At 40.7% G+C, this 26,400-nt stretch overlaps 1 protein-coding gene across 1 annotated transcript in view; it reads left to right on the top strand.

The window, feature by feature from the left end:
* The window catches only part of lhx6a (LIM homeobox 6a), a 60,166-nt gene that overhangs the window by 16,005 nt on the left and 17,761 nt on the right, over positions 1 to 26,400 (top strand). Inside the window, exon 5 of the mRNA XM_085965717.1 lies at positions 6,603 to 6,823. Coding sequence (XP_085821843.1) covers positions 6,603 to 6,823 — 221 coding nt within the window. The remainder of the gene's footprint in view (positions 1 to 6,602; positions 6,824 to 26,400) is intronic.

The following is a 26,400-nucleotide window of genomic DNA, read 5'->3' as shown; positions in this document are numbered from 1 at the left end:
AGTGACAATCCATATCAATTTTCTTAATTTAAAAAGTCAATAAAAATCATTTTGCAAACTTAAAAATGAAATAACATACATCTGCTCAAACAGAGCACTGGATCTATCTCCCCGTGACTGGCAACAGATAATAGGACACAAAGGTCCTTCAAAATATTAAACTATTCTGTAGCCTAAGTTCTGGTATAGTTTGAACTGCAATGCAAATATTTTAAAATATAAACTACATTACACTCTTGCATAAATTTTACTTTGTGAGTTTAGACAGAATATTTTTAAGTAATAAATATTTATTGCAGCAACCATTTGGGACACAAGAAAATTCATTTGCAATTTGAGTTGGCAAAATTCTAAAATGATAATACAATAACCCAACAGAAAATCACAGCATATTGAAATAATATGATCAAAATACTAGCCACTCCTCAAACTTAGTTTTTCTATTAAAAAAAAACATAGTTTGGGTAGCAGAATGCTTCATGTGTAAGGAATTCATTGAAATAGATAAATTAAACAAAGTTTGAAAATGTCTGAGTATTCAAAACTAGACTGGAAGAGAGAAGTAATAGTGATCCACAAATCAGTAATAATCGAATGCTACTGCAATAGGCTTTTATCAATGTGTATGTTACATCTCCACTGAAGAGGGGACGAGCCTATATTAATTATCTGGGATAGCTAGCAGTACTTTATATGATGATGCAGTGTCATTCAGTAAAGATACTCAATCAGCCTAATTATATATAAGTATTGATAACTCTAAACTACATTTTCATAATTTGACTTGTGTCAATTTGGCAATATTCTATTTAATTATTTTTGTATATTAGTACAGGCTGTCCTTAATGCTGTGTTATGCTGGTCCACAGTAAATCTATCAGTTATCAATGATTTTATGAAGTAAATTAACAGGACTGGCTGTAATCTCAAGATTTAATTATAAAGAACAAGATTAAAATGCATGTGACTGAAGGTTCAGAAACTAAAGACATTTTAGCTGTGAATCTAAAAGCCTTAGGATATTCCTATTGGATTGAAATTTGAGTCTTGGAGTTTAAATGTCTTTCATTCTCTTTATTTGAAAGTTTTTTCCTATTGCACTGACTGATGCTCAACTTAGAAAAAAATATAAACTCATTCAAACTGTTAAAATTCTTTCACAATTAAATTTAGATTTTCACAATTATTTTAGATTTTCACAATTAAACTTATTGAAAGGAAAGTGTGTTCAATGGGATTGTCAGCTAACAAATATAAAAGGAATGCATTTAAATATTTATCAATGACTCTCAGATAACCTTTGTTGATCTATATAATGGTTTATAATTCCTTGCTTGAGGCAGCCTGGTGTAGATATTTTGTGTAGAATTGGCTCTGATTGACGCCATGAAGTTCACTTCATGACGAAGTGAGTGAGGGTGGTGGGGCTGTGGGCAGCACCTACTGTTCGTGATTTCACTGGAGCAAAACTTTGTGAGCGGGCTGTTATGAATTCACATTTTAAAATACTGAATTTATGGAAAATAATTTCAATAGACACCAACAGGGAGGAGCTGGTCAAGAGATATATCCACAACAACAAAGCTTTTCCATACCTTTTAACACACCTGTTTGCAATGTCTGTTGTGCCAGGGTTACTGCATCACAGCTGCATATCTCAGTGCAGTGGCTGCGGGTTCCAGCTTTGTGCTGGAAGCTTTCCCTGCAACATTTGCCCCATCAGCGAGGTGCATTCTCCTGCACGTGGTGCCAATGTGAATTTTTAGCAAGTTCCAAGAAAATGTTGGCAACTACAGTTAAAGTACAACCTCAGAATGCACAACTGCCAAAGGAACTAGCATCTGCAAGGAATTAGCATTTACTGCATTTTATTGATTGGTTAATATAAAATAATTTTAAGGGTTTATGTAGTGTCATCTGAAACAGATTAAAGATATTCTACAAAAGATATTATCTAATGTTCTAATGAACACAATCTGAGTCAATCTGATATTATGTATATTAAGCGGATAAATGAAAGAAAAAGAAAGACTTGCATTTATACAGCGCATTTTGTGATCTCAGGACATCCCAACGCGCTTTGCAGCCAATGATGTACTTTTGAAGTGTGGTCAGTATTGTAAGGTAGGAAACACAGCAGTTAATTTGCACAAAGCAAGGTCCCACAAACAGCAATAAGGTAATGACCAGATAACCTGTTTTTTAATGATGTTGGTTGAGGAATAAATATTGACCAGGACACCAGAGGGAAGTCCCCTGCTCTACTTTGAAATAGTGCCATGGAATCTTTTGTGTCTGAGAGGGCAGACGGGGCACCTCAATTTAACGTCTCATCTGAAAGACAGCACCTCCGACAGTGTAGCTTTCCCTCAGTGCTGCATTGAAGTGTCAGCCTAGATTTTTGTGCTCAAGTCTCTGAAGTGGGAGTTGAATCCACAAACCTTCTGTGCTGCCTACTGAGTGACACATAATTGGTGCACAAGCAGAATTTTTGTATCAAACTTCCCCCTGCCCCCCACTCCCCGTATATGTAAGTGCTGACTTCATCAAATATATTTGATAATGGTAAACAGTATTTGAGAATACAGTGGAAAAATGTAATTAAACTTTGTTCCTGAACGAGTACTTAATAGAGAGTATATTCATCATCTGGGATTTACTGCTTTAATACAGTTCTTGCAGATGTACTTTGGCAGTTTAAAAGGAAGCCTGGTTTATCACTTTTCTGACTATAAATCTGCACTATTGGCAGTTAAATAAATGTGTCCTTACCTTAAAAGAAATAAACTCTAGTCTGTAAGCTAAGGATATGCTCACTATAATCGTTTTAGCAAATTTCTAAAAATACTCTCCATTGTTACAAATGTTGATTTTTGAAAATAACTTGAATTCCTATTTGTTTTGATTGATAGGAAAAATTGCAACAATAACAAGTTCTGGCTTCTATTACCCTTTAAAGACTGATTTCCTTTTTTTAGTTTGTGAGAAACTATTATGTTTCCCATCGCATATTGCTTCCTGCAATAATATTCCACACGAACGTAAGGCTGAATGAAACTGAACCAACCGAGAACAAAGCACAGAGCAAACATATGTCGTCTTTATGGGGCAGTAGCCTTTGAACATTATAGCTTTAGAATATTTGATGGTTTATAAACTTGCCAGTCCACTGAAATTCTTTCCCCCCCAAAAAAAGATAGTCAAATGCTGATATATTTCCAGAGGTATAATAATGAAAGCAGTACTCCCTGAATGAATGCACAATCTACACTTCACTTACATAACAATAACGGCTGCCCTTTAATGCATTCACTGTCCATATAGCATTTTGGGACATTTCTGAGAGACATGTAAGTTGCTATATAATTGTAGATTTGTTCTATCTATCTGATGTAGCACTTCACCATTTAGATCAGAAAGAGCCCAAATTTGTTTCGTAGGCTGTGCTGAGTTAGCTGATGTCTGGTGGGGCAGAGGTGCTATAAAATAAATTCAAATATGCTTCTGTTTACTATCCAGTGACCTGTACTGTGAAGTGTGTGTGAGTGAAAATTCAACTGAGAGCAGGATTGGCCCCAACTGTGATGCTCATTGCAGTCAAATAACCTGTTGATACTGGATGAGGTACTCGAGGACTGCAGGAACCTATTGGACCACACCTAGCATGGGTCAGCACTTGTGGGGGGTGGGGGAGGAGGGTTTGTAAATTGGGGGGAGGGATGGAAAGAGAAGCAATAAAATAACTGAATCTAATAGGTTCAAATTGTGGTGTATTCACATGATGTTTCTATTCACTTGACTATAGCTCTACATACACCCATTTTGGAAGGTGCTATGCCAGTATCTGGGTCAAGGGGAAGAAATGTTATTGTAGGATGGTAATTATGTTTCTGTTTAATGTATTTCTTCTTTTTCTGGACAGTTTGGCAGAGAAACTACATTTAAGTCTCTGCCTTTAGCCAAAACAAAGCTGCAGTACATATTTCTAAGTTGGTACATAAATGCTAGCAATTTGTTAAAGTACACAATGAATAAAGGCCTGCTCATGTGTAAGGATAGTGTTGTCTTGGTCGCTGGCAGGCATATGCTGAGAGCACCTAAACTGAAAAAGCCCTGCTTGCAATGAAAACAGATATCACAAAATCAAAGCAATTACCGATGGTTTAAAGGACAATTGCACCCAAATTACAAGTGTGGAGAGGCTGAAGGGTCACTGTCCAATTGGGCTTTGTTTGTCCAATTGAATGCAGCTACTGGTAGCAGGGCCTGGAGTTTTGTCTTGTTGGATTCTAAGACAAGTCATAACATTTTACCCTTCTACATGTGTCAGATCATTTTCTGTTTAGTCAGCCAAGATACTTATATTTGTTTAAATCTTTAAAGTTTGCTACCTTTATGTAATCACGTGCGAGTCCACAAATAGGTTTTATTTATTATTCAAATTAAATGAGAAGAAATTGAAATTGCAACACGACATTCTGCCCTTCGTAGTAAGTGCTGTGTTGGCACTTTTTGTAAAGGGGCGTTCGAGAGGAAAAGCCTAAAGGCACGACTTCAATCTCAAAGTCCCCAAGCTTAATAGATCATCAGCTTTATTTAGACACAGAAGTAAAAGTGACTGATAGGGAATCATATTTCAGTCTAACCGCAGATATAAGAAGAAGGTTGTTTTTTTAATGAAAAGAAACTATATAGGAAAGAAAGAAAAACAGAAAAGGAAACAAATGAAGACAGAACAAAAGAAAAAGGACTGAGGGTTACTTATTTAATGGCAATTAAATGCTGTGTCTCTATCTGGATTAATTATGCAATCATCACTGAATATTAATTACTTAAATTGTTAATGCATGTGCATAAAATACAAACTGTCTTGGAAAGTTCAAACTACAGTCAAAATATTGCTGTGTTGGATGGTAAGATTTGTATTTTTTTCCAAATATGTGTAAAGAATGTCTTAAACTTTACTGTGGAAAGATCCTAAATTTGTGTACATGTGGGCCACCAAATTAAATATTGGCAGTGGTATATTAGCTTTTAGAAATTAAGTGGTAGAAGTGGTCAATGAAAACTCAGCTTGGCAGCTCTAGGCTGGTCCATTTTTGCTTTTCTTGGCCCACATCTCGTATCCTGTGGGCCCTGATCTCATTTACCCATGGCCCTCATCCTTGATTTCACATCCTCAGTCCTGAGCCTGCTCCCTCTGCCAGTCTTCTGAAAATTAAGTCTTGAAGCAGGCCCCCTCAAAAAATTAATACATTTGTGCAATGGAGTCATCTATTGATGTACTAATATGTAATAAAAGTTGACTATAAGATTTAAATGCTATAAAACTAATGTTAATAGCTACAAAGATTCGAGCCTTTGAAAAATCTATCATGCACTAAAATTTAATAACTTTGTTTGATATAATATTTTTCAATCAATTGCACGTGTGCTATCTATGATCCCCAGATTACGGCTGGGGAATTGGAGAGGAAGAAAGAATGAAAGAGAGAACCTGAAAATTGGAATCCAGTGTTGACCTTAGATTGAGACTTCAATTTCTAAAATTAAATTAATATTATAAATCCCACAAGTTATCTACTCAAGTAACTCAAACTGTTTAGCTAGCAATGTAAATATAGCCATTTGTATGTTCTGGGATTCAGCACTGAAAGAGTTAAGAGTTGGATTGTAAGGACAGAGCAGTTACTGGCTCTCATGCCTGTAAGAGATGATTAATACCGTCATGGCATTTCTCACACAAATAAACACAAATCCATGAAAAATAACCTCTGCAGGTTGTGTTATAAACACCTTATTGCACAGTCTAGCCTTCGCTTTCCTTGGCTCCTCCTCCCACACTGCGGCCTTGCTTCTGAATCTCAATACTGTGCAGTAACTGAGATTGTGGAGTTGCAGTAAACACAGGACTGTTGTTCACAAATAGGACAAAAAAAATCCAATGTTGCAATACAATAACCAGAGCCGTCAACTTTTGGGGGAAAAAGTCCTGAGTGAGATTCATGATCAAAAAGAGAAACGGATCACAAACCTACTTGAACATATGGAACAGTTTTTAAAAATTAGGTACATTAAAATATGTCACTTTTTAAAAATCAGATGAGTGAGTCGCACTCCAAATGAGTAACGCTTGATGTGCCTGATTATAATGTGTAAGTGGGAAAGAGGGAACCTGCCTTTTCTAGGAAAATATCATTCTAAGTTGCAGGAAAGTAACTTTTCAAAGTGTGTCTGAATCTTTTCTGGGGGTGAAGCACACCCCTGGTCCAATCTCTTATCCAGAGACGAGAGCTGCCCTTTTCTGAAACCCTGATCAGGCCCCTAGTTTAAGAGTCATATGATGATTACTAAATTCACTAAAGCAGGTATGCCTTCAGCTGTTTCTAATGGTAGGAATTAATGTTAGGGGCATTGTAGGGGGCATGTGGTACCAGATTTCTTTGATTACTTTTTCATTATATGTCATGCTCAAAAACTCGCAATATTTTAGACCACCCATGATTAAAGCTTCATTTCCTGACATTTTATGATACATGACTTCAGCTGTACAGCTGAGACCTAATTGCATTTCTGATGTATTGTTTCCTTTTTTTTTCCAGCCGGTTTGGCACTAAGTGCGCCCGCTGTGGTAGGCAGATCTATGCCAGTGACTGGGTACGGAGAGCACGGGGTAATGCCTACCACCTGGCATGCTTTGCTTGTTTCTCCTGTAAGAGGCAGCTCTCCACAGGGGAGGAGTTTGGGCTGGTCGAAGAAAAAGTGCTCTGTAGGATCCACTACGACACCATGCTGGAAAACCTCAAGCAAGCAGCGGAGAATGGTAATTGTAGCGAGATTGTTAATCCATTGGATTTACGTACTTCTGCATGCATGTGTCCTCGAAACAGCAAAGAAAGGTGACACAAATACGATTTGCTTTATAAAGACAAATCCTACTAAATATGTAGCCAAGAAATGTCATAGTTGGATTGAGATTCCTTTGATCTTTTAAAAGAAAAAGTTTTTTTGAAGTGCAGATAAAATGTTCAATTTGCGAATCGCTGTACTGCATTCACTTAATTATTCATTCAGCAAATCAATCTAAACAAAATAATATAAAACACTTGAAATGAAAGAGGGATTTGGCTTCTGGAATGTGCTGCGGCCTCTCGGTGATACTTGGTAGTGTCTGGCTGTAATTATTGTGCTGGTAACTGGGTAGCATTTAATGTCTGGCTCAAGAGTTTCGTGTTGTGCTGAGTGTATTCTGTGCTATACCTTGAACCGGAACTTATACATGATAGGAATGATTGGAAGGTGGTTTGGTACATTAGAAATTCTGTGCTTCAATCAGGAGTTAAGTTTATCTGGAGCTGAATGTATATTTGATAAAAATGATTATAATACAATAGGTCTCACCAAGAAGTCAATATTGATCGCGTCTTTACATCCTCTTTGCCCATTGCCTAATCGCTTACTGTTCTTAAACTTATTTTTGCCCCTAAACTTTGCCCCTTGTAGCCCACGTACCACCACACATCCTCCCTGGTGTTAACAATGATGACGCATCCACCATCAATGCCAATTCATGACTGGGCAGTAGGGCACATGATTCATGTGGAAATGAGTCATTGCTGTTTGTTTTCCTCCGACAGTTGACTGCTTTGTGCCCATGTGGCACGCCACCTAATAATCTGAGTGGGAAATGCATTAAACACAACTTACTGAGGCTTCACAGGACGCGTTGGGTTATAAAACTGCATGGTCAAGAGGCACTTATCCACTTTACTTTGCTAGTGTAACAACATTATGGATTTCTTCTTATTTGATTTTCACTTTGATTAATTTTTTATGTCAGTGTTAGGGAATGGAACATTTTTTGACCTGCAGCAAAACGCTCAGCTTGCAATGTCCATTTCCTACACCTGTCATTCCTGTGACTTGCTGAATTGAGATTAGTAATTTGTCTGAATTATGGACATCATTATTCTGAGGATTTACAATCAGTAGTAACTGAGGTTGCCAAAACATATTTCACATAGGACACTTGCCTCTGGCAAAGAGATTGGACTTCAGTGTGGGGTCAAGAGGGTAAGTAGAGAGGAACTATTTCCTCTGGTGGGGCAGTCCAGAACAAGGGGGCATAACCTTAACATTAGAGCTGGGCCATTCAGGGGTAATGTCAGGAAGCATGTCTTCACACAAATGGTAGTGGAAATCTGGAACACTCTCTTCCCCAAAAAGCAGTTGAGGCTGGGTCAATTGAAAATTAAAAAACTGAGATTGACAGATTTTTCTTAGGTAAGAGTATTAAGGGCGATGTAGCCAAGATGGGTAAATGAAATTAAGATACAGATCAGCCATGATCTAATTGAACAAGCTCGAGGTGGCTGAATGGCCTACTCCTGTTCCTATGCAATTCAAACTCAGGCTCCAGAGGTGAAAGGACAGTGTGGTAACAATCCCCTTTAGCTGGATATTTGGATGTATTTTGTTTGTAAATAACAGTAAGTTGTTCATCATTGCATTCACTTGCTTTGTGCTTTGTATATCAAGTTAACCTTTTCAGGCTGCAGTTGCTCTTAATTACCCTGAAATAATACTTCATAGCTCTAAGTACCGACTTTTATTTTACAAAATCTATTAGTAAAGAAATGATGATTTATTGCAGTAGTTATGATATTAGATGTACATTAACATTGGATCTGGTGAAACAGACATGGTATGTTTCACACTGAATGTTGAATCCACAAAGGGCGACTTGGCGCATTTGATCAGAAAGGGCTGGCACCCTTCCAAATATTTCTCCAAGCCTCTTAATGTTACCTCGTTATTCTGAAATGTTATCTCATTATTATTGTTTCTTATTATACAGGGGGAAAAATGGCCTTACAGTAATGTAAATGTGTAGTGGGTGGAATCACAATGTTTACTTTTAGTGGCACACTGGTACTCTGGCCTTTAACCAAATGGCTCTGCTGGGAAATCAGTCAAGATCAATGTACTTTATTGAAGATAAGAATGCTTTCATGTTAGAGCTCCAATGTCCATTTATGTTAGCCTTACAAAATCATTGAAAACCAAAATATACAATCATCTTTTTTCTGTTTGTTTTATTTAAAAGTTATAATAACATTTTAATATTATACCGTTCTAGAGCTATAATCTGGACAATACTTAACTTTGCCAATGTCATCAAAAGGCAGAGGCTTTTGCTTCCAGTGACAATCCAGTAGCATCTTATGCCTATTCATTAACAGTTTCTCAATAAGCTATTAGTGTGATAGTGTTGTGTTGTTTGGTTATGTATTGTTCTTACATGATAAATGTCCTTGTACACCCTATCAAAAAACTAAGGCTAACAGGTTAGTTAAAACAACAACTTGCATTTATATAGCGTCTTTAACATAGTAAAACATCCCAAGGTGCTTCACAGGAGCAATTTATCAAACAAAATTTGACACCGAGCCACATAAGGAGATATTAGGACAGTTAATGAGATAGGTTTTAAGGAGCATCTTAAAGGAGGAGAGAGAGGTAGCGAGGTGGAGAGGTTTAGGGAGCAAATTCCAGAGTTCAGGGCCTAGGCAGCTGAAGGCACGGCTGCCAATGGTGGAGCGAAGAAAATCGGGGATGTGCAAGAAGCCAGAATTGGAGGAACGCAGAGATCTCAGAGGGTTGTAGGACTGGAGGAGGTTACAGAGTTAGGGAGGGGGTGAGTTCATGGAGGGATTTGAAGATAAGGACGAGATTTTAAAAATTGAGGCGTTGGTGGACTGGGAGCTAATGTAGGTCAACGAGCACAACTGTGATGGGTGAACGGGACTTGGTGCGAGTTAGGATACGACAGCAGAGTTTTGGATGAGCTCATTTTACGGAGGGTGCAAGGTGAGAGGCTGACCAGGAGAACATTGGAATAGTCGAGTCTAGAGGTAACAAAGGCATGGATGAGCTGAGGCAGGAGCGGAGACGGGCGATGTTACAGAGGTAGAAGTAGGTAGTCTTGGTGATGGAGAGAATACGGGGTGTATCCAATAAAGTCCTACAGCTGATTAACCTAACCTTAGCTCCCCCATAGTGCAAAACATGCACAAGCATGTTCTGAATATTGTGTTGTGCCTTTTCGAAAAAGAAAACTTTTTAACTTGTGTGTACAAACCTCAAATTCTGGTACTGTTGATGTACGCTGTTGATTCTATAGAAGCTCAGTGTGTTAATTGGTCTATTATGTTATGGCATCTGAAATCACATTGAGGTAGCCTTTGTTTGCACTTGCAATTACAATAGCCTAATGCTGCAGTTTAATCAGGTGGTATCAAATAAGTCATTATGACCTGCACTCGATTTATCTGTGCAAATTGTCAGAGCAACATGCGTTAACTGTTTACTTCCTTTTGAGTGTCCCCATGAGAATGTGTTCTCTTGTCCTGAACTTTGCGCCTTGTTGTGTTTTATTAGATTAAGCATCAGGTTTTTGCCAAACATGATTGAAAATATCTTGATGGGAAAAAAAATGGTTTCCCCACGGCCCTCAAGAGTTTAAAATATCAAACTCATTGAAGTTGATGATAATTCCCTCCGCCAGGAGGAAACGGGACGGCAGCAGAGTTAAAATGGAGGTGGGAGGCTTACCGTTCCTGCTCTGCCGTCATGTTCCCCGGGCCCTTCCATTGGGTGGCCGAGGCATTCGCCTGAATCAGGCAGGGGTCTCATTACTTGATGCAAATCAAGGTCCTATGCCATTTGAATTGCCTACTGGGCAGAGTGTTCACTGAGGACACTCTGCTCAGTAAAACCTGACAGAAACACAGAAGAGGCCCTTTCATTCTAGTGCTAAAATTCGTTTTGAGGGGCAGGAGCGCGCCTCCGAACTCCACAGGAATAATGTGGGCTGCTCCTGCCCAGGTTGCCACCACCCCCCCCAACCCCCGCACCCCCTCCATGATCACAACTGTCCCCCTGTCCTACCTTATTCCCGGCTGTGTCGGCCTCTGGGCTGCCCGATATTGCGCCAGCTCGCAGCCCGCGGCCCACCACATATATGTTAATGAGGTCTGGCCCTGGAAGTGGATCGAGCCTCCCGCTGGCACCATTGAGCGCCTGGCCAGCGCATTCCGCCAGTCAACCGCCTGATAGTTAAAACCTAGGAACAGGAGTAGGCCAATTCAGCCCCTCGAGCCTGTTCCACCATTCAGTGAGATCATGGCTAATTTGTATCTTAACTCCATCTACCTTGGCTCCATATCCCTTAATACCCTTGCCTAGCAAAAATCTATCGATCTCTATTTTAAAATTTCCAATTGACCCCCAGCCTCAACAGCTTTTTGGAAGAAAGAGTTCCAGATTTCCACTACCCTCTGTGTGAAAAATCTACCCCGGTTTGTGTGCTCCAGATTAGCTGGGGATGTGAAGTTGCACCTAAACTGGAGCAGTGTACAATTTTTTCATTTATATTATAGATCTGAATGTGGGGCCTGCTTTATCCAATTTCATGGACAATCTCTGCAGGCTAAATAGTGCTTGCACCGTTCACGAGCTTATCCCCGATCCATTCAATTCAGGCTTTCTGCACCCAGCTTCCAAATGGCAAAATAGACAAACCTAATTGAATCAGATTCTGGTATCTTCCGGTGTATTCCCGTAAATCTAGTCCTGTCTCCACATCACTGCTTTGCTTCTTAAATTCATCACTTCCTTCCCGAGGTCAGTGCTTCCTCTCTGATTTCCCCCAGCACTTGCTTGTTGCAATGATTTCAGACTTTTGACATTGACGTGCGCCAGTGATGATAATTTTTCTGCATCTTGTACCGTTTTGTGATTATTATAATTCGGTACCAAATAATCATTCGCTGGCTAAGTTCTAATCCTCCTTACCTGCAGTGTGCATCAGAAGGTCATTTTATTCTGCCTCCTAAACAGCAAAAGGAAAAAGATCTGTAGGGCACTGAATCAAACAATGCAAGAGAGATCCAAAGACTAGGCTTGCTCTGGTCTCCCTTTCAGTTGCAGTAACACAATGTGAAGCACACGGCAGATGGTGGCACATTTGTGAAACAAATGTTTTTGCGACAAAGAGTTTCAGGAAGAACTAATCTGTTTTCAATGACTGAAACCAAACATAACAGAATGGCTATTCATGGAATATGGCTATAATATGCATTTGATTCACTTAGCACAAATACATTGTGTTTTTATTACTCATCTGGATTTTCTTGCCCCTCTCTTTCTCATGTTTTCACTGCTCCGCGTATCATTCCCAACCTAAGCGGTAAACAGTGATCTGCTTCCAGGTCCCCAATGAGTTGACTCAGGTACCAGCTCCTAGAACATGTGCAGAAGTGGCTTTGTGTGACTGGCTAAGATTTTTTTCCCCTCCATCCCAATGGGGAAGCACTCGTTCTCTGCTTTGTATTCCCCCTTGATGGCACAGTTAAGACCAAGCATTACACTTTGAAACTGTCACTATAAATTCTGTGGCTTTTTTAAAATTCAGAGATCAGTACAGGTCATTCTTCAGAATAATAATAAGCAGAACTCTATGTCCCAGAACTTTGCATAAGTTAAGTAAAACAAAAGAATAGTGATCTTTTTCTGGAAGATATTTGTGATATTTGATGGATTAGAGCATAGTTTCCTAAGGATTCCAATCTATGCATGCAGGTTATTAAAATCAGAGCTCACTTCAGACTGAGTGGCACATTGGCTTAGCATTTCTCATTACTATCTTGACCCTTCCAGGTTGAGAAAAGTTCCTGTCGACAGTTCTGTCCTGCCCTTTCCCCTCAGGAGCCTGGGTGCAAAATCAATGTAGATTGATTGAATAAATCTTTTCTCCCGATTTTTCTCTTGCTCTCTTTTCTCCGAGGGTTCTATTTGAAATGAGGTTAAACAATTTAACCCAATTCCTAGTGGACATGAATCCACAGCACTAAACCTTCCATACTGTGGAACTATTTGGTAAATAATTGTCTGTCTCCATCCAATAACTCATTTAGATGGTTACTGATGTAGTATGCAGTGTTCTTCTGAGGTTCAATATGAGGTGCATTGTTGTGTTCTGCAGAACAAACTTTACGCAGCATCTTGATCTAGATATAGATCTATATCCTACATAACTTGGCAGTACTTGATGCTGACACTGGTTGAAAAGTGTGTCCTTTCCTCACAAATGACAACCTTCAACTTGATGAGCACAACACTCACCTATCTAGCTATCTATATAATTATATATATTCCCTCCATGCTATAAATCTTAGATATATTGACCAATATCTAATTTCAAACAAAATTGCTAATGGAACCCTTAAAGAATCAATCATATGTGAAATATTTCTTTAATAGGATATAATTGTGGGAAATGTAACAATTGGCTCATAGCTTTTTCTTCCATTATTTGTGACACCATCCATGTTTATTTTTCTAAACTGTATTTCATGATTCCCCCCTGCCTCTCAGTTGCCTTCAGTGAAAAGAAGGGGGAGAAAACTGAGTGGTGGGGAGAAATCCTGAAATATAATGGCTCAGGTTGTTACACTCCATGGGTGGTGAGATATCTCCAGTGCCTCATCCATGCGTAAGCCTGCACAGTGTGTCTGCAGAGTAAATGATTGTGGATCACAACACAGCCCAGTCATCTCGTCACCTAATATGATATGTGCTCTTTCCAACAGTGGTAAAGGAGCAGCCATCAGGATTGGGCACCCCCTCGCTAATTGTTTCCCTCCCTGGTCTAGAGGCATTGAGGCTGTTTCCAGAGCCCAACCTTTTTCCAGCTTAGATCAGCTAACTCACACAGGGATCGAATCTGAAGCCTTCCTTGTTCATATGGTTCAGTAACGCACCACAAGGTGCATTTACTCATTGAACCATTGAGGAGGTATATTTCATGGTTTAGTGTGCAGGATCCTGTGTATATCAAAAAAAGGCTTATGTTCAGGACATCTCAAGAGAGGGAAAACTAACAGTGCATCTCAGTTCTGCCCCTCTCTCATGCATTTCTCTTGGCACTTTAGCATGGAGTACTGTTAGTGTTAGAGTCACGTAAGAGTCCACAGTGTCTGCCCTCCCAATGGATAGAGTTTGACCAGAGGCAAGAGCCCTTGAGAGAAGAAAATGGAGAAAAATCAAGGCAAAACTGTAAATAGAAAAGAGGCTTGTGTTCACAAATATAAGCATATACTGTTTAACCAGGCCAAGAAACAGCTATAGTTTGCCAAATATTTCTCGGGCGTCATGGCAATAGAGACATATTGGCCAGGGTTTAAACCCACAGACACATTCATCTTGCAACCTGATCCCACCCAGACTTCTCTGCATGTGATCTCCTTCTAAAAGGCACTCTTTTAAGCCAAGGATAGGAATCTAGTTGCACTCCTTGGAACCAATACTTTTAATGAAGATAATATACTTGAGCATAATTACAATTGGGGAAAAATAATGGAGGCATTATAGATGGACGCTGATCCTTGCTATGTCTATATATACTGATGAGTTTAATTGACAATATGTGCTGCGTTTTTTATACAAAGTAGTCCCCTGGGATACTGGTACTGGCCAGATGGACTGCAATGGTCTATTCCAATCTTTATATTCTATATTCCCCACTTAAGTTTAACTGTTTTTAATGAATTCCCACAACAAGAAACAGATTGAACTGTCCCAAATTAAATCTAATGCAATTCTATGGTAATAGTACTCGCAAATAATGAAAAATTATATCTTTACAATTATTTTTTTAATATACTTCCTTGAAAGGAACACATGAAATCCCAGAGCAATTACTAAATGACAGGAGCCTCTGCTAAGAGCAGCTGTGACATTTCCATGCATCCATGCTGCTCTCATTGACACACAAGCCTGTTACTGAACAGCCCCCTTCACAGATCTGTTGTCATAGCCTTCTACTTTCCCCCTCAGACATTGGAAAATTGGCATCTTTCCTCAAAGAAAGAAAGAACGTGCATGTATATAGCGCCTTTCATGACCTCAGGACGTCCCAATGTGCTTTACAGCCAATGAAGTACTTTTGAAGTGTAGCCAGAGTTGTAATGTCTGAGCTTTGATAAAGGGAATGTACTGTCAGAGATGACCTCAGTCACCGGCCAATGAAAGAACCGGCTGATGTTGTCAGAAGTTTGAGGTTTTGCTGAGTCCAAAGTTTTACCTCCACTTCCACACTCTGTTCTTGCTCCTCATTCTCTCCAATGTGTTTCCTGCACCAAATGGGAAGTCCCAATAAAGGAGTTGGTAGGATCCAACTGAGGAATTAGGAACTTCTTAGGAGCTGCATTGTAAATTGTTGTGTTCCTGCCTGACCTATCTTATTTAGGCAAAAAATTAGACAACAATTTAAATATACAGTCAACTCCACATTGAATAAACACTCACATATAATAAATGTTCAGTGTGGCATTATGGTGTTCATTATATGCCCGATTAATGTTGTAATTAATTTCTTTCTTTTTTTTAATCTGATAAAATTCAGTAAATCTGAAATGAGAAAAGGAGGCAGTAATAATAAAATATTGTTTTGTTACTTCAATTAAGAGATTTAAAAATTTGGTTTACAAATTCCTTTCAAGATCATTTCTGGTGTGTTAACACACAGATCAAGAGCAATAGGTGGTAATGGTACTCTTTGACAGAGAGACGTTTTGCTGCTTGATTAAAGCAGGCAGACACCCCATTTATTTGGAAAGTTATGTTTGTATATATTTGAGTGTAGGCTGCAGGAAAATTCCCTTCACTTGGTCATCTTGTCTTCTAAATTTAGAGGTCATTCATCGTTGGTGGAGAGTGATGTAATAATTTTTCCCAGAACTGTTCAGTCCATTTTATTATTTAACGTTTGAGGACTGCGTGTGCTTCTCAGCTTTCAAATGTGCATTCTATCATAGACACGCTGCCAAAAACAAAATGTTTGTCGATGGACAATATCCAGCAGTCTAATGTGGAATTCTCTGAGATAACTGGAAAATGGAAGTAGTGGGGATTGGGCTAGTGATGGTAGAAATGGGAGCGCTGAGAGCAGCAATAGTGTTGAGGATTACAAAAGTTCTACAGCAGTCTTCTGAGGGGTAAACATAGACTGGGAGCTGCATTATATATTTTTTTGGATTTTGGTAAACTTCTTTTCCATGCCTTTTTGTTAACATTTTCCTTTGTTAGCCAAATTGATGGCATGTGTTTAAACCAAGCTACTGAGAAATCCTACAGTTTTTGTTTGTCCATTATGGAATCTCTATCTGTAAGTACATACCCTACTTGCTTAAGTCCATAAAGCATAAATGCATGTTGGCAGAGCCAAGGCTTAAGGACCCCCAAGTGGGCAGTAGATATTGCTGGAATATAAATAATTAAATCCATACATATTCCCACTGCTTTTCCAGCCAGGACTACCTTGCATGTTAGAGTATTTGCTGGCAAGATTAGCTGGTGCAGAAAGGGAACAATATCAACCCCCAGTGACGGGTCTACTCCTCCAAGTTCCATTATTGAGCCAGGCTGGCTGGTTCATCATCAACCATGCCCTAGAGTACTGCAGACCTACACAGCTCAGGTAACACATTACCTAGTCTAGCACAGAGCAATGGGAGTCTTTCAGAAAGGAAATAGAGAGAGTACAACGCCAACATGTTCCCGTAAAGGTCAAGGGTGGGACCAACAAGCCCAGGGAACCCTGGATGTCAAGGGATATACAAGAATGGATTAGGAAAAAAAGGGAGGCTTTTGGCAGATACAATGGACTAAAAACAGTGGAAGCACTAGAGGAGTATAGAAAGTGCAGGGGGGTACTTAAAAAGAAATTAGGAGAGGGAAGAGGGTGCATGAAAAAACACTGGCGGGCAAAATAAAGGAAAATCCCAAGGTGTTTTATAAGTATATTAAGGGCAAGAGGATAACCAGGGAAAGAGTAGGGCCCATTAGGGACCAAAATGGCAATCTGTGTGTAGAGCCGGAAGATGTGGGGGAGGTTTTAAATGAATATTTTGCATCTGTGTTCACTATGGAGAAGAGTGATGTAGGCATAGAAATCAGGCAGGGGGGTTGTGATATACTTGAACAAATTAGTATTGAGAGGGAGGAGGTACTAGCAGTTTTAGCAGGCTTAAAAGTGGATAAATCCCCAGGCCCTGACGGGATGTATCCCAGGCTGCTGTGTGAGGCAAGGGAGGAGATTGCAGGGGCTCTGACACAAATTTTCAGAACCTCTCTGGCCACAGGGGAGGTGCCAGAGGACTGGAGAACAGCTAACGTAGTACCATTGTTCAAGAAGGGTAGTAGGGATAAACCAGGGAATTACAGGCCAGTGAAGCTAACATCAGTGGTAGGGAAATTATTGGACAAAATTCTGAGGGACAGAATTAGTCTCCACTTGGGGAGGCAGGGATTAATCAGGAATAGTCAGCATGGCTTTGTCAGGGGGAGATCATGTCTGACCAATTTGATTGAATTTTTCGAGGGGGTGACTAGGTGTGTGGATGAGGGTAGTGCAGTTGATGTAGTCTACATGGACTTCAGTAAGGCATTTGACAAAGTCCCACATGGGAGACTGGTCAAGAAGGTAAGAGCCCTTGGGATCCAGGGCAACTTGGCACATTGGATCCAAAATTGACTTAGTGGCAGGAGGCAGAAGGTGATGGTCGAAGGTTGTTTTTGTGACTGGAAGCCTGTGTCCAGTGGTGTACCGCAGGGATCGGTGCTGGGTCCTTTGATGTTTGTAGTGTACATTAATGATTTAGATATGAATGTAGGAGGTATGATCAGTAAGTTCGCAGATAACACGAAAAGTGGTGGAGTGGTAAATAGCGAGGAGGGAAGCCTCAGGCTACAGGACAATATAGGTGGGGTGGTTAGATGGGCAGAACAGTGGCAAATGGAATTTAACCCTGAAACGTGTGAGGTGATGCATTTTGGGAGGACTAACCAGGCAAGGGAATACATTCATTGGTAGGATCCTAGGAAGGACAGAGGATCAGAGGGACCTTGGTGTGCATGTACATAGATCCCTGAAGACAGCAGGACAGGTAGATAAGGTGGTTAAAAAGGCATATGGGATAATTGCCTTCATTAGCCGAGGCATAGAATATAAGAGCAGGGAGGTTATGATTGAGCTGTACAAAATGCTAGTTAGGCCACAGCTGGAATACTGTGTGCAATTCTGGTTGCCACACTATAGGGAGGATGTGATTGCATTGGAGAGGGTGCAAAGGAGATTCACCAGGATGTTACCTGGGCTGGAGCGCTTCAACTATGAAGAGATGCTGGACAGGCTGGGGTTGTTTTCCTTAGAGCAGAGAAGGCTGAGGGGGGCCCTGATTGAGGTGTACAAAATTATGAGGGGCATAGATAGGGTAGATAGAAAGGAACTTTTCCCCTTAGTAGAGGGGTCAATAACCAGGGGGCATAGTTTCAAGGTAAGGGGCAGGAGGTTTAGAGGGGATTTGAGGAAAAACTTTTTCACCCAGTGGGTGGTTGGAATCTGGAACTCACTGCCTGAAAGGGTGGTAGAGGCAGGAACCCTCAACATTCAAGAAGCACTTAGATGAGCACTTGGTCCGTAGCCTTGTATGCTATTGTGATTCAAGTGCTGGAAAATGGGATTAGAATAGACAGGGCTTGATGGCCGGCACGGACACGATGGGCCGAAGGGCCTCCTTCTGTGCTGTATGACTCTATGAGAGGGTTCCGAACTTCCATCGTTAGGTGTGCTGTCTTGGCGCCACCTTAACACAAAGGAGATTTACCTACCCTCCCTCCCAAGAAGTATAGTTACTAGTTGCAGATACTAATCACTCTCCATGAGCAATACTGTCAGTAACACAACTTACCATAATGAATGTATAGACACCACAACACAGACACACACTATACTCCATCAACTGGTAACTCCGCCAGTTAGAGGTGCAGAGCTGTGTTATTTATTTCTCTGGTTTTCAGTAAACTTTCTTTACAATTTTTTAGTTAGCTGACATGTGCGGAAGCCCATCACCACGTTATGTATTCCTAGATCTTCCAGTTTCTTCATGAGGGCGGCATGATGCACTAGGTAGAAAGCTTTATGAAAATCAATGAAGGCAATGTGAGTGGATTTCTTTACCCTTAATCTTACAATACTCTGCGACCTTGCACAAAGCCATAACCTGTCCTACACGTTGTTCACAAGAGTAAAAATGAGTCTTTTTCCCCCCCCAATTACCTCATGGGCCTCCAAAGCATTTGATACCCCTACACAACAACCCAAAAAAACACCTTAAGAACCATTGATATCAGAGAGATTATTCTGTAGTTTTTGGGCTTATTTAAGTTTTACTCATGGATAAAAAGGACAATTGATCTCTGGAACACCCAAGAATATGTATGTCCTATTCACCAATTGCAGAATGGTAGCCCCAAGGAAAGTCGATGGTTCCTGTGGGTGTTCTCCAACACCATTCTTGCTCAGAGTAGCTTTTAAAAACTCTGGATGAATACCTTCCCTATCTGCTGTCTTGCTATTGTAAGGTTCTTAGACTTGACACCAATTTTTGGTTGCAAATAAATTTTATGAGTTCAACCGAGTCTTGACGCACTCAGTATGTTAAGCAATAGTCATACAGAGAAATAAACAATATTATCCGCTTTCACTCTGGATAGAGAATGTAACCTTCATTGATTCTTTCATTCTTGTCTCTCTCCATAAATTGTAATGGAAAGTTTAAAATCTTTATAGAGCTCTAGTCATGCAAGCCTTCCCTTAAAAGGAGTTGTTTTTCAGTTTCCTAACAATCTGTTGGTCATTGTCTTGTTTGTTTGTAATATAGGCTATGCTCTTATCTGGGAGACCACTGACCCTTTATTCAGCATTCCTTGCTAACAAAAGACCTATCCTTGCTGACAAAGCTTTTTCTTGCTAAATTTCATCCATACCCTGAAGAATTCTGGGAATGAGCAACTTAACCATTTTATTATTTCTAGCTACAGTACATGCCTACTAGCTATTTATAAGTGAAAAGAAAGCAAGAACCTTAATCATATGAGATTAAACCAAATTTTAAGAATAGGGTATCTTACACTATTATCTAGGTGAAACAGTGTGGAATCCATTTCCTCCAATCAAATTGGTTCACCTAGGTCTTCTATCTGTGCAGCACACTCCGACAGCTATCCGAATCTCCATGCAAATTACATTTTACTATGGCCTTTTGAGTCAGATGCCAACTCAATAAAGTGCTCTTCTTTTCATTCTATATATATTTGTAGTGGTGGTGGTGCTAGGAGGAAGGGGTTGGTTAACAATTTTTGGGAATAGATTTTCATACTCAGTAGAAGCAGTAACAGATCAGGAATAACAGATGCAATACAGGGCTTCCCTTATGGTACCAACATATATGTTGCATCACTCATGTTGTCTGTCTTTAGAGATTTAAGTGTGTGAGATTGCTGAGTTGGTCCCAATTGTGCCAGCTATAAGGGTAGTTTGGTGCCATGGATTGAGATGGTGGGTCCTCATTTCACTCAATACCCTTTACAATTATCTGAGAAAGCTAACTTTCATCCCACTTATCTAGCCTGGATTCCAACTCAGGTCCCAAGAAATCACAATGGCCCAGATATTCCGATCCCTACGGGTGGGTATGCGCTGTGTACCCACCTGTTGGGACATTGGAAATGCTGATTTCAGGCATGCACAATGCATGTGCTGAAAACCGGCATTTCCGATCTGTCAACAATGCTCTTGACAGATCGGACGCCTGCCCTGGAGAAGGGCCTCTGTGGGTGCATAGTTCCGCTTTCTGGAGAACCTCCGCCCACAGAAAGCCTTTAGGATTCTTACGCCTGGTAAAAGCAGGTGTAAGGCCTGCTTTTACCAGGATAAGAGTTGAAAAAAGTTTTTTAAAAATTTTCAGTCATTTATCATTGAAAAATACTTTTAAAAAAGGTAAGTTTATTTTTAGCCCTGTAAAAAACTTTAATTATTTTTTTCAAAAAATTAAATTTTAGTTTAAAATATTTAATTTATTGTAATTTCAACTAATTTTAAAAATGTGATGTTTTTAATAAAAAATTATTTAATGTTTTGAAGTGTTTTTGGGGTGATCTCCATTCATATATTTGACAGGTCTATCTGTCAAGTGTATGAAGGGTGATTCCCTTCTATGAGTGGCTCCCCCATGGCCCACGTGATCACAGGGACACTTGCGAATCGCATGTGCCTTTGGGATACGTGGGCCCTGCACATTGGGAGTTCGAGAGGCCCAGTATTGGAACTATCAGGTAACTGCGTAGATTTTTCCAGACGCGGGAAGCCTCCGATCGGAAAATACGGCCCAATATTTTACCACCAAGCTAATTTCTGCTAAAGTTTTGATACTGAATATCATAAAATAGAATGATAGGAACATATATCAATTTGATATTAATACATTGAGGGGGGATAATATGTTTAAAATGTTCCCAAGCCTTCCCTTTGATTTTGACCACTATGTGCAGTAGCATAGTAAAAGAACCAGCTGGTTGAGTAGCTTAGGCCCTGAGCAATTTTCCAAGTTCTTCATCTGAATAATGTTGTTGAAATGTTATTACAAATAAAAATATTTTAAGATAATTAGTTTCATTGCTCATAAAATGAAATATTATGAGTGATATGCCAGCCAACCAAATAGTGTGTTATAGCAAGTGGCTGTTGACTGCCATGGACCCATATACCAGTTGAACAATTACATAGTAAGAATACTGATTGTGTACAAGGCAATAAGTCTTCAGAACACAGGAACATCAATACAGGAATAGGCCATTCAACCTCATGAACCTGTTCCGCCAGTCAATTAGATCATGGCTGATCTGTATCTTAACTCCATTTACCCGTCTTGGTTCCATGTCCCTTAATACTCTTACCAAACAAAAATCTATCAATCTCAATTTTGAAATTTTCAATTGACCTACCCTCAACAACTTTTTGGGGGACAGAGTTCCAGATTTTCACTACCCTTTGTGTGACATTACCGCTGAACAGCCTAGCTCAAATTTTAAGGTTATGCCTCCTTGTTCCGGACTCCCCTGCCAGCAGAAATAGCTTCTCTCTATCTATCCTTTAACCATCTTAAACACCACAATTAGATCACCTTTAATCTTCTCTGCTCAAGGGAATACAAGCTTAGTCTATGCAACCCGTCCTCATAGTTTAACCCTTTTAGCCCCGGTATCAGTCTAGTGAATCTGCATTGCAGCCCCTACATGATAACACAGGAAACTGACCAGATTTCAGGAGGCCATGCATTCAGATCCATGCAGTAAAGAGGACATGATATTAGTTAGGATCAGTTAGAAATGGTAAAGTTCAGACCAGTTGACCTACTGAGTTGTTTTGAATTGGTTATTAACTGAAAGTTAAAAACAGGGAATTAGAAGCCCATAGGAAACTGTGTGGTTACGAGCAGCACTGGGCAGAGGGAAAGACTGCAGCCCGACTACAGGCAAATTGAAATGCCACAGAGACATTACTAAGATCTGTTTTTTGCTGAACGCTTAATGAATAGACGTAGGAACATAGGAATAGGAGTAGGCCAATCAGCCCCTTGAGTCTGTTGCCATTCTATTAGATCATGGTTGATCTGTACTTCAACTCCATTAACTCACCTTTGCTCCATATTCCTTGATACCCTTAACTATTCTCAGTTGTGAAAATTTCTTATGGGGCAGAAAGTTCCAGATCTTGAGACACTTTGGCCTAGAAATTCAGTGGCCTGTGCCACCAGTTTGCGCCCAAAGAGGGCACTCAGTGGCTTTTGCGCCACTGGCCACACCTACCGCGATATTTAGCGGGGCGCTAATGGCGGCGTTAGCCTGTAGCGCTGCGCCGCCACCGGTGACGTCATCGGTGTGCGCAGCGCCCCGCTCCCGCCCCGATGACCATATTTGGTCGCGCCCGCCTCCTCAGCGCCGGCCGCAAATAGCGACCGGTACACAGGGGCCTACCTGTGGTGGTAGTGGCGCTAGTTAAGGTGGAGGTGCGGCCGGCCACTTTTTCAGCGGCCGCCTGCCAGCACCTCCGTCCCCGGCCTCCTACACCCCCCCCCCCCACGGCATTGCCGGCTGTTTCCCGAGAGCCCGGCACTTCTCCTTGGTGCCGGGCTCATTTGCCGGCACTCGCGAGCGGGGATCGTGCTGTTGCAGGCACCGCCCCCTTAACAGTGGGAGGAAGGCCTGCAGTACCGCAGCGTGCCATGCCACAGCGTGTGGCGCTGCGGCCCTTAGTGCGCCGATATTCAGGGTGAGCGCCCCAAGCGGGGCGCGGGAAGCCTCGATTAGTGGCCCGCTTCCATTTGGGGCGCAGAAACTGAATATCCGGATGGCGCAAGTGGCTCCGCTCGCAGCGGTAATTCCAGTGCCCAGGCGAGCTTGGCGCCCCAAACGGCGCCCAACTGAATTTTTAGCCCTTTGTGTGAAAAAGTGCTTCCTGATTTCACTGCTCAATGACTTGGCTCTAATTTTGAGATTATGCCCTCTTGTTATGGGTTTCCCCACCAGAGGCGATAGTTTCTTTGTATCTACTCTTATCTAATCCCTTTTATACTTTTAAACACAAACATATGGGTGTTAGTAAACTAAATGAAAGTAAACCTACAGATGACATTCTGGGAAAGGACTTCACGCAGTTTTTGTTGTTTTGTAATAGAGTTGCTGATGTGAAATGGAACACAGGTGTTGAAGATAAATTTACCACGTGGTCCCTGGTGACAAAAGGATGTGCTAAAAACCATACGGTCTTCCTTCTTTGTCACTATTGCCAGAGTTAGGCCCATGGTGCTGTGTGGGACTTTCGGAGGAGGCTCATGTTTGGCCCATATCAGAGGCTTTCTGATTCATGTAGGCAGCGAGGGAAGGGTCGAGACTACCCGGTCCCTCCCAAGTCTTAGACAGAGTCTGTACATTATCTATTGGAACTGGGTATTTGTCCCACAGGAACACTGAATTCTCTCAGAACAAGCCGAGTCCCGGGTACATCACTAAATAATCCCCAGTGTGTCTGTTGTCTCCAGCGTGTCTCCAACCCAACAGGCAAACCCATTAACGTGTCAGTGAGAAAACTGCGCTGTGACTGCACAAAATGTGTTTATTGGATTTTTTTTTAATGAGAATGGGGAAATAATCTGACCTTTTACAGCTGCTGTACAAAAAGCGCTACCCAAAGATAGTTCATTTAGAGGTGACAATCTTGGACCAGTGCTGTGTAACTTCTGTAACAAGGGCGAACTGTATAACCAGGAGACAGAGAGAGAGAGAGAGCAGGAACTGTCCGTCTGTACCATGATAACCATTGTGGAAGAATTAGAAATAACAACAGAAAATGCTGGAAAAACTCAGCAGACCAGGCAACATCCGTGGAGAGAGAAATAGAGTCAACGTTTCAGGTCGAAACCTTTCTACAGAATCGACCCGAAACGTTGACCCTATTTCTCTCCACGGATGTTGCCTGGCCTGCTGAGTTTTTCCAGCATTTTCTGTTGTTATTTCGGATTTCCAGCATCCGCAGTATTTTGCTATCGTGGAAGAATTAGAATTATTTTCTGATCCGAGTTTCCTCTGATCGGCCAGCGCTTGGTAGACAGGTTCGTTGTGTTAGAACTTAGTTCAAGGCTAAGTTACATTTACTTTCTAAATCTAGAATGTGACGCCGATCTGACTGGTCCGATAGCAGCAAAGGCTGTCGACAGTCATCCGGCCACATAGCGGAGTAATCGGAATAATGCAAAGCTGCTTCACGTTTGCGAGAGCGGGTTTGACCCACCGAGAGGGGAAAGGATTAAAAGCGGCACATCAATCAATACGGTGCACGGAGAGCACAGCTACACATCTGTACATTACCATTGCTTTACCTGATCCAATTCTATAATGTCGCCTTGCCTGGTGCTAAATCTTCCAGTTAGACAGCCCAAGTCTGAACTTGCATTAAAACCTTTTCGTGCTTAGAACTATTTCTATTATATACTGTCATTGTTCATTCATATATATATATATAAGAACTATTTATTATATACTGCCATTGTTCATATATATAATAGAACTAATTCTATTATATTCTGCCATTGTTCCTATATATATATATATATATAAAATTATTTCTATTATATACTATATAGGACTATTTCTATTATATACTCATTGTTCATATATATTTACAATATATAATAGAACAATTTCTATTATATACTGTCATTGTTCATCTATATATAGATGAACAATACAATATATAATATAAATTGTTCTAAGCACGAAAAGGTTTACATATTCATATATATATTGTAATTATATATAATTTTCAGACATGGTCACGAAGGGCCGAATGGCCTCCTGCTGTGCCGTAATCTGCTATTGTTCTATGATAATCAGTTCCGCTCAGGTAAGCATTAAGCAGAGTTGTCACTCTCACTTTTTTCAGTCCAGTTGCTATCTGTCTGGGCTCAACAGCGATTTGCAGAAAAAAACCAAAAGTCTGAACAGCATGGGTGCACTGCTTGGAGGAAGTGAATACTTCGGACAGCCTTACAGTGGGGCGGGGAGTTTGATAAGATTTTGGTGGCATAGTGACGTGAATTTGAATGGAGCGATGTTACACTGGGTTAAACGAATGTGACCGATGCATTTATTCAGGATGGGCTGGAGCTGGAGGTTTTTGGTCCCGGTATGGAGTGATTCAATTCAGATTTGATGGAGACGGGGGCAATGGATCGTGCTGTGCATTAAACGGGTCTGCAGCTCGTTTCTTTTTCGGACTGTTTTACAATTGTGGGCAGTTTTTGTGAGTCTCTGAGGTTTTCTAGATCACTGCAGGCGCTTGTGTTTTTGATGCAGACACCGCTCTTCATTGGTGAAGGTGGTTTCTGGGGGGGGTAAGGTTGAGAATTCCGGGGCGGAGGGAGGGCTTTCTCTGGTCAGAATGAGGATGGACATTCTCAACACATTCTACTGAACGCAATCAACCAGCTCCCGACAGACGGGAGCCGGAGCAACTCTTCCCCCATCGCTCTGAAAGTTTTTAACACTTGCGCTGTTTTGCAGCCTCTGAACTTTAATCAGGACCAATCCCTCCTAAAATTCTCCCGCTTGTAGGAGAAATATTGAATAATATGTATTTGTAAACATCATTTTCTTTGACTAGATGGTCAGAACCTTTAATCAAAATGTATAGATTTTAACGGAGAGGAATTAAACAGGAAAGTGAAGATGAAGGAATGTGGCCTTGTAATCATTCAGTTTTTTCACTGACTTTGGGGATTTTTTTTAAAGTCCAAAGCGAGCCTGTATATTATATACTGGTTCTCATTTACACAGCACATCGCAAACTCACTTCAACACGCCCAGTCTCCTCTTCCCAAACGGAAACGAGCAAGTCAAATGGAAACTCTCAGTTCACCATTAACGGAATCAGGGATCTCG

The sequence above is a fragment of the Somniosus microcephalus genome, chromosome 23, assembly GCF_052327205.1.
Source record: "Somniosus microcephalus isolate GS21.2 chromosome 23, FLI_Smic_1.0, whole genome shotgun sequence".
NCBI classification, from domain to species: Eukaryota; Metazoa; Chordata; class Chondrichthyes; order Squaliformes; family Somniosidae; genus Somniosus; species Somniosus microcephalus.
Note: the sequence above shows the minus strand (reverse complement) of the source record. Positions and strands in the feature narration are given on the sequence as shown.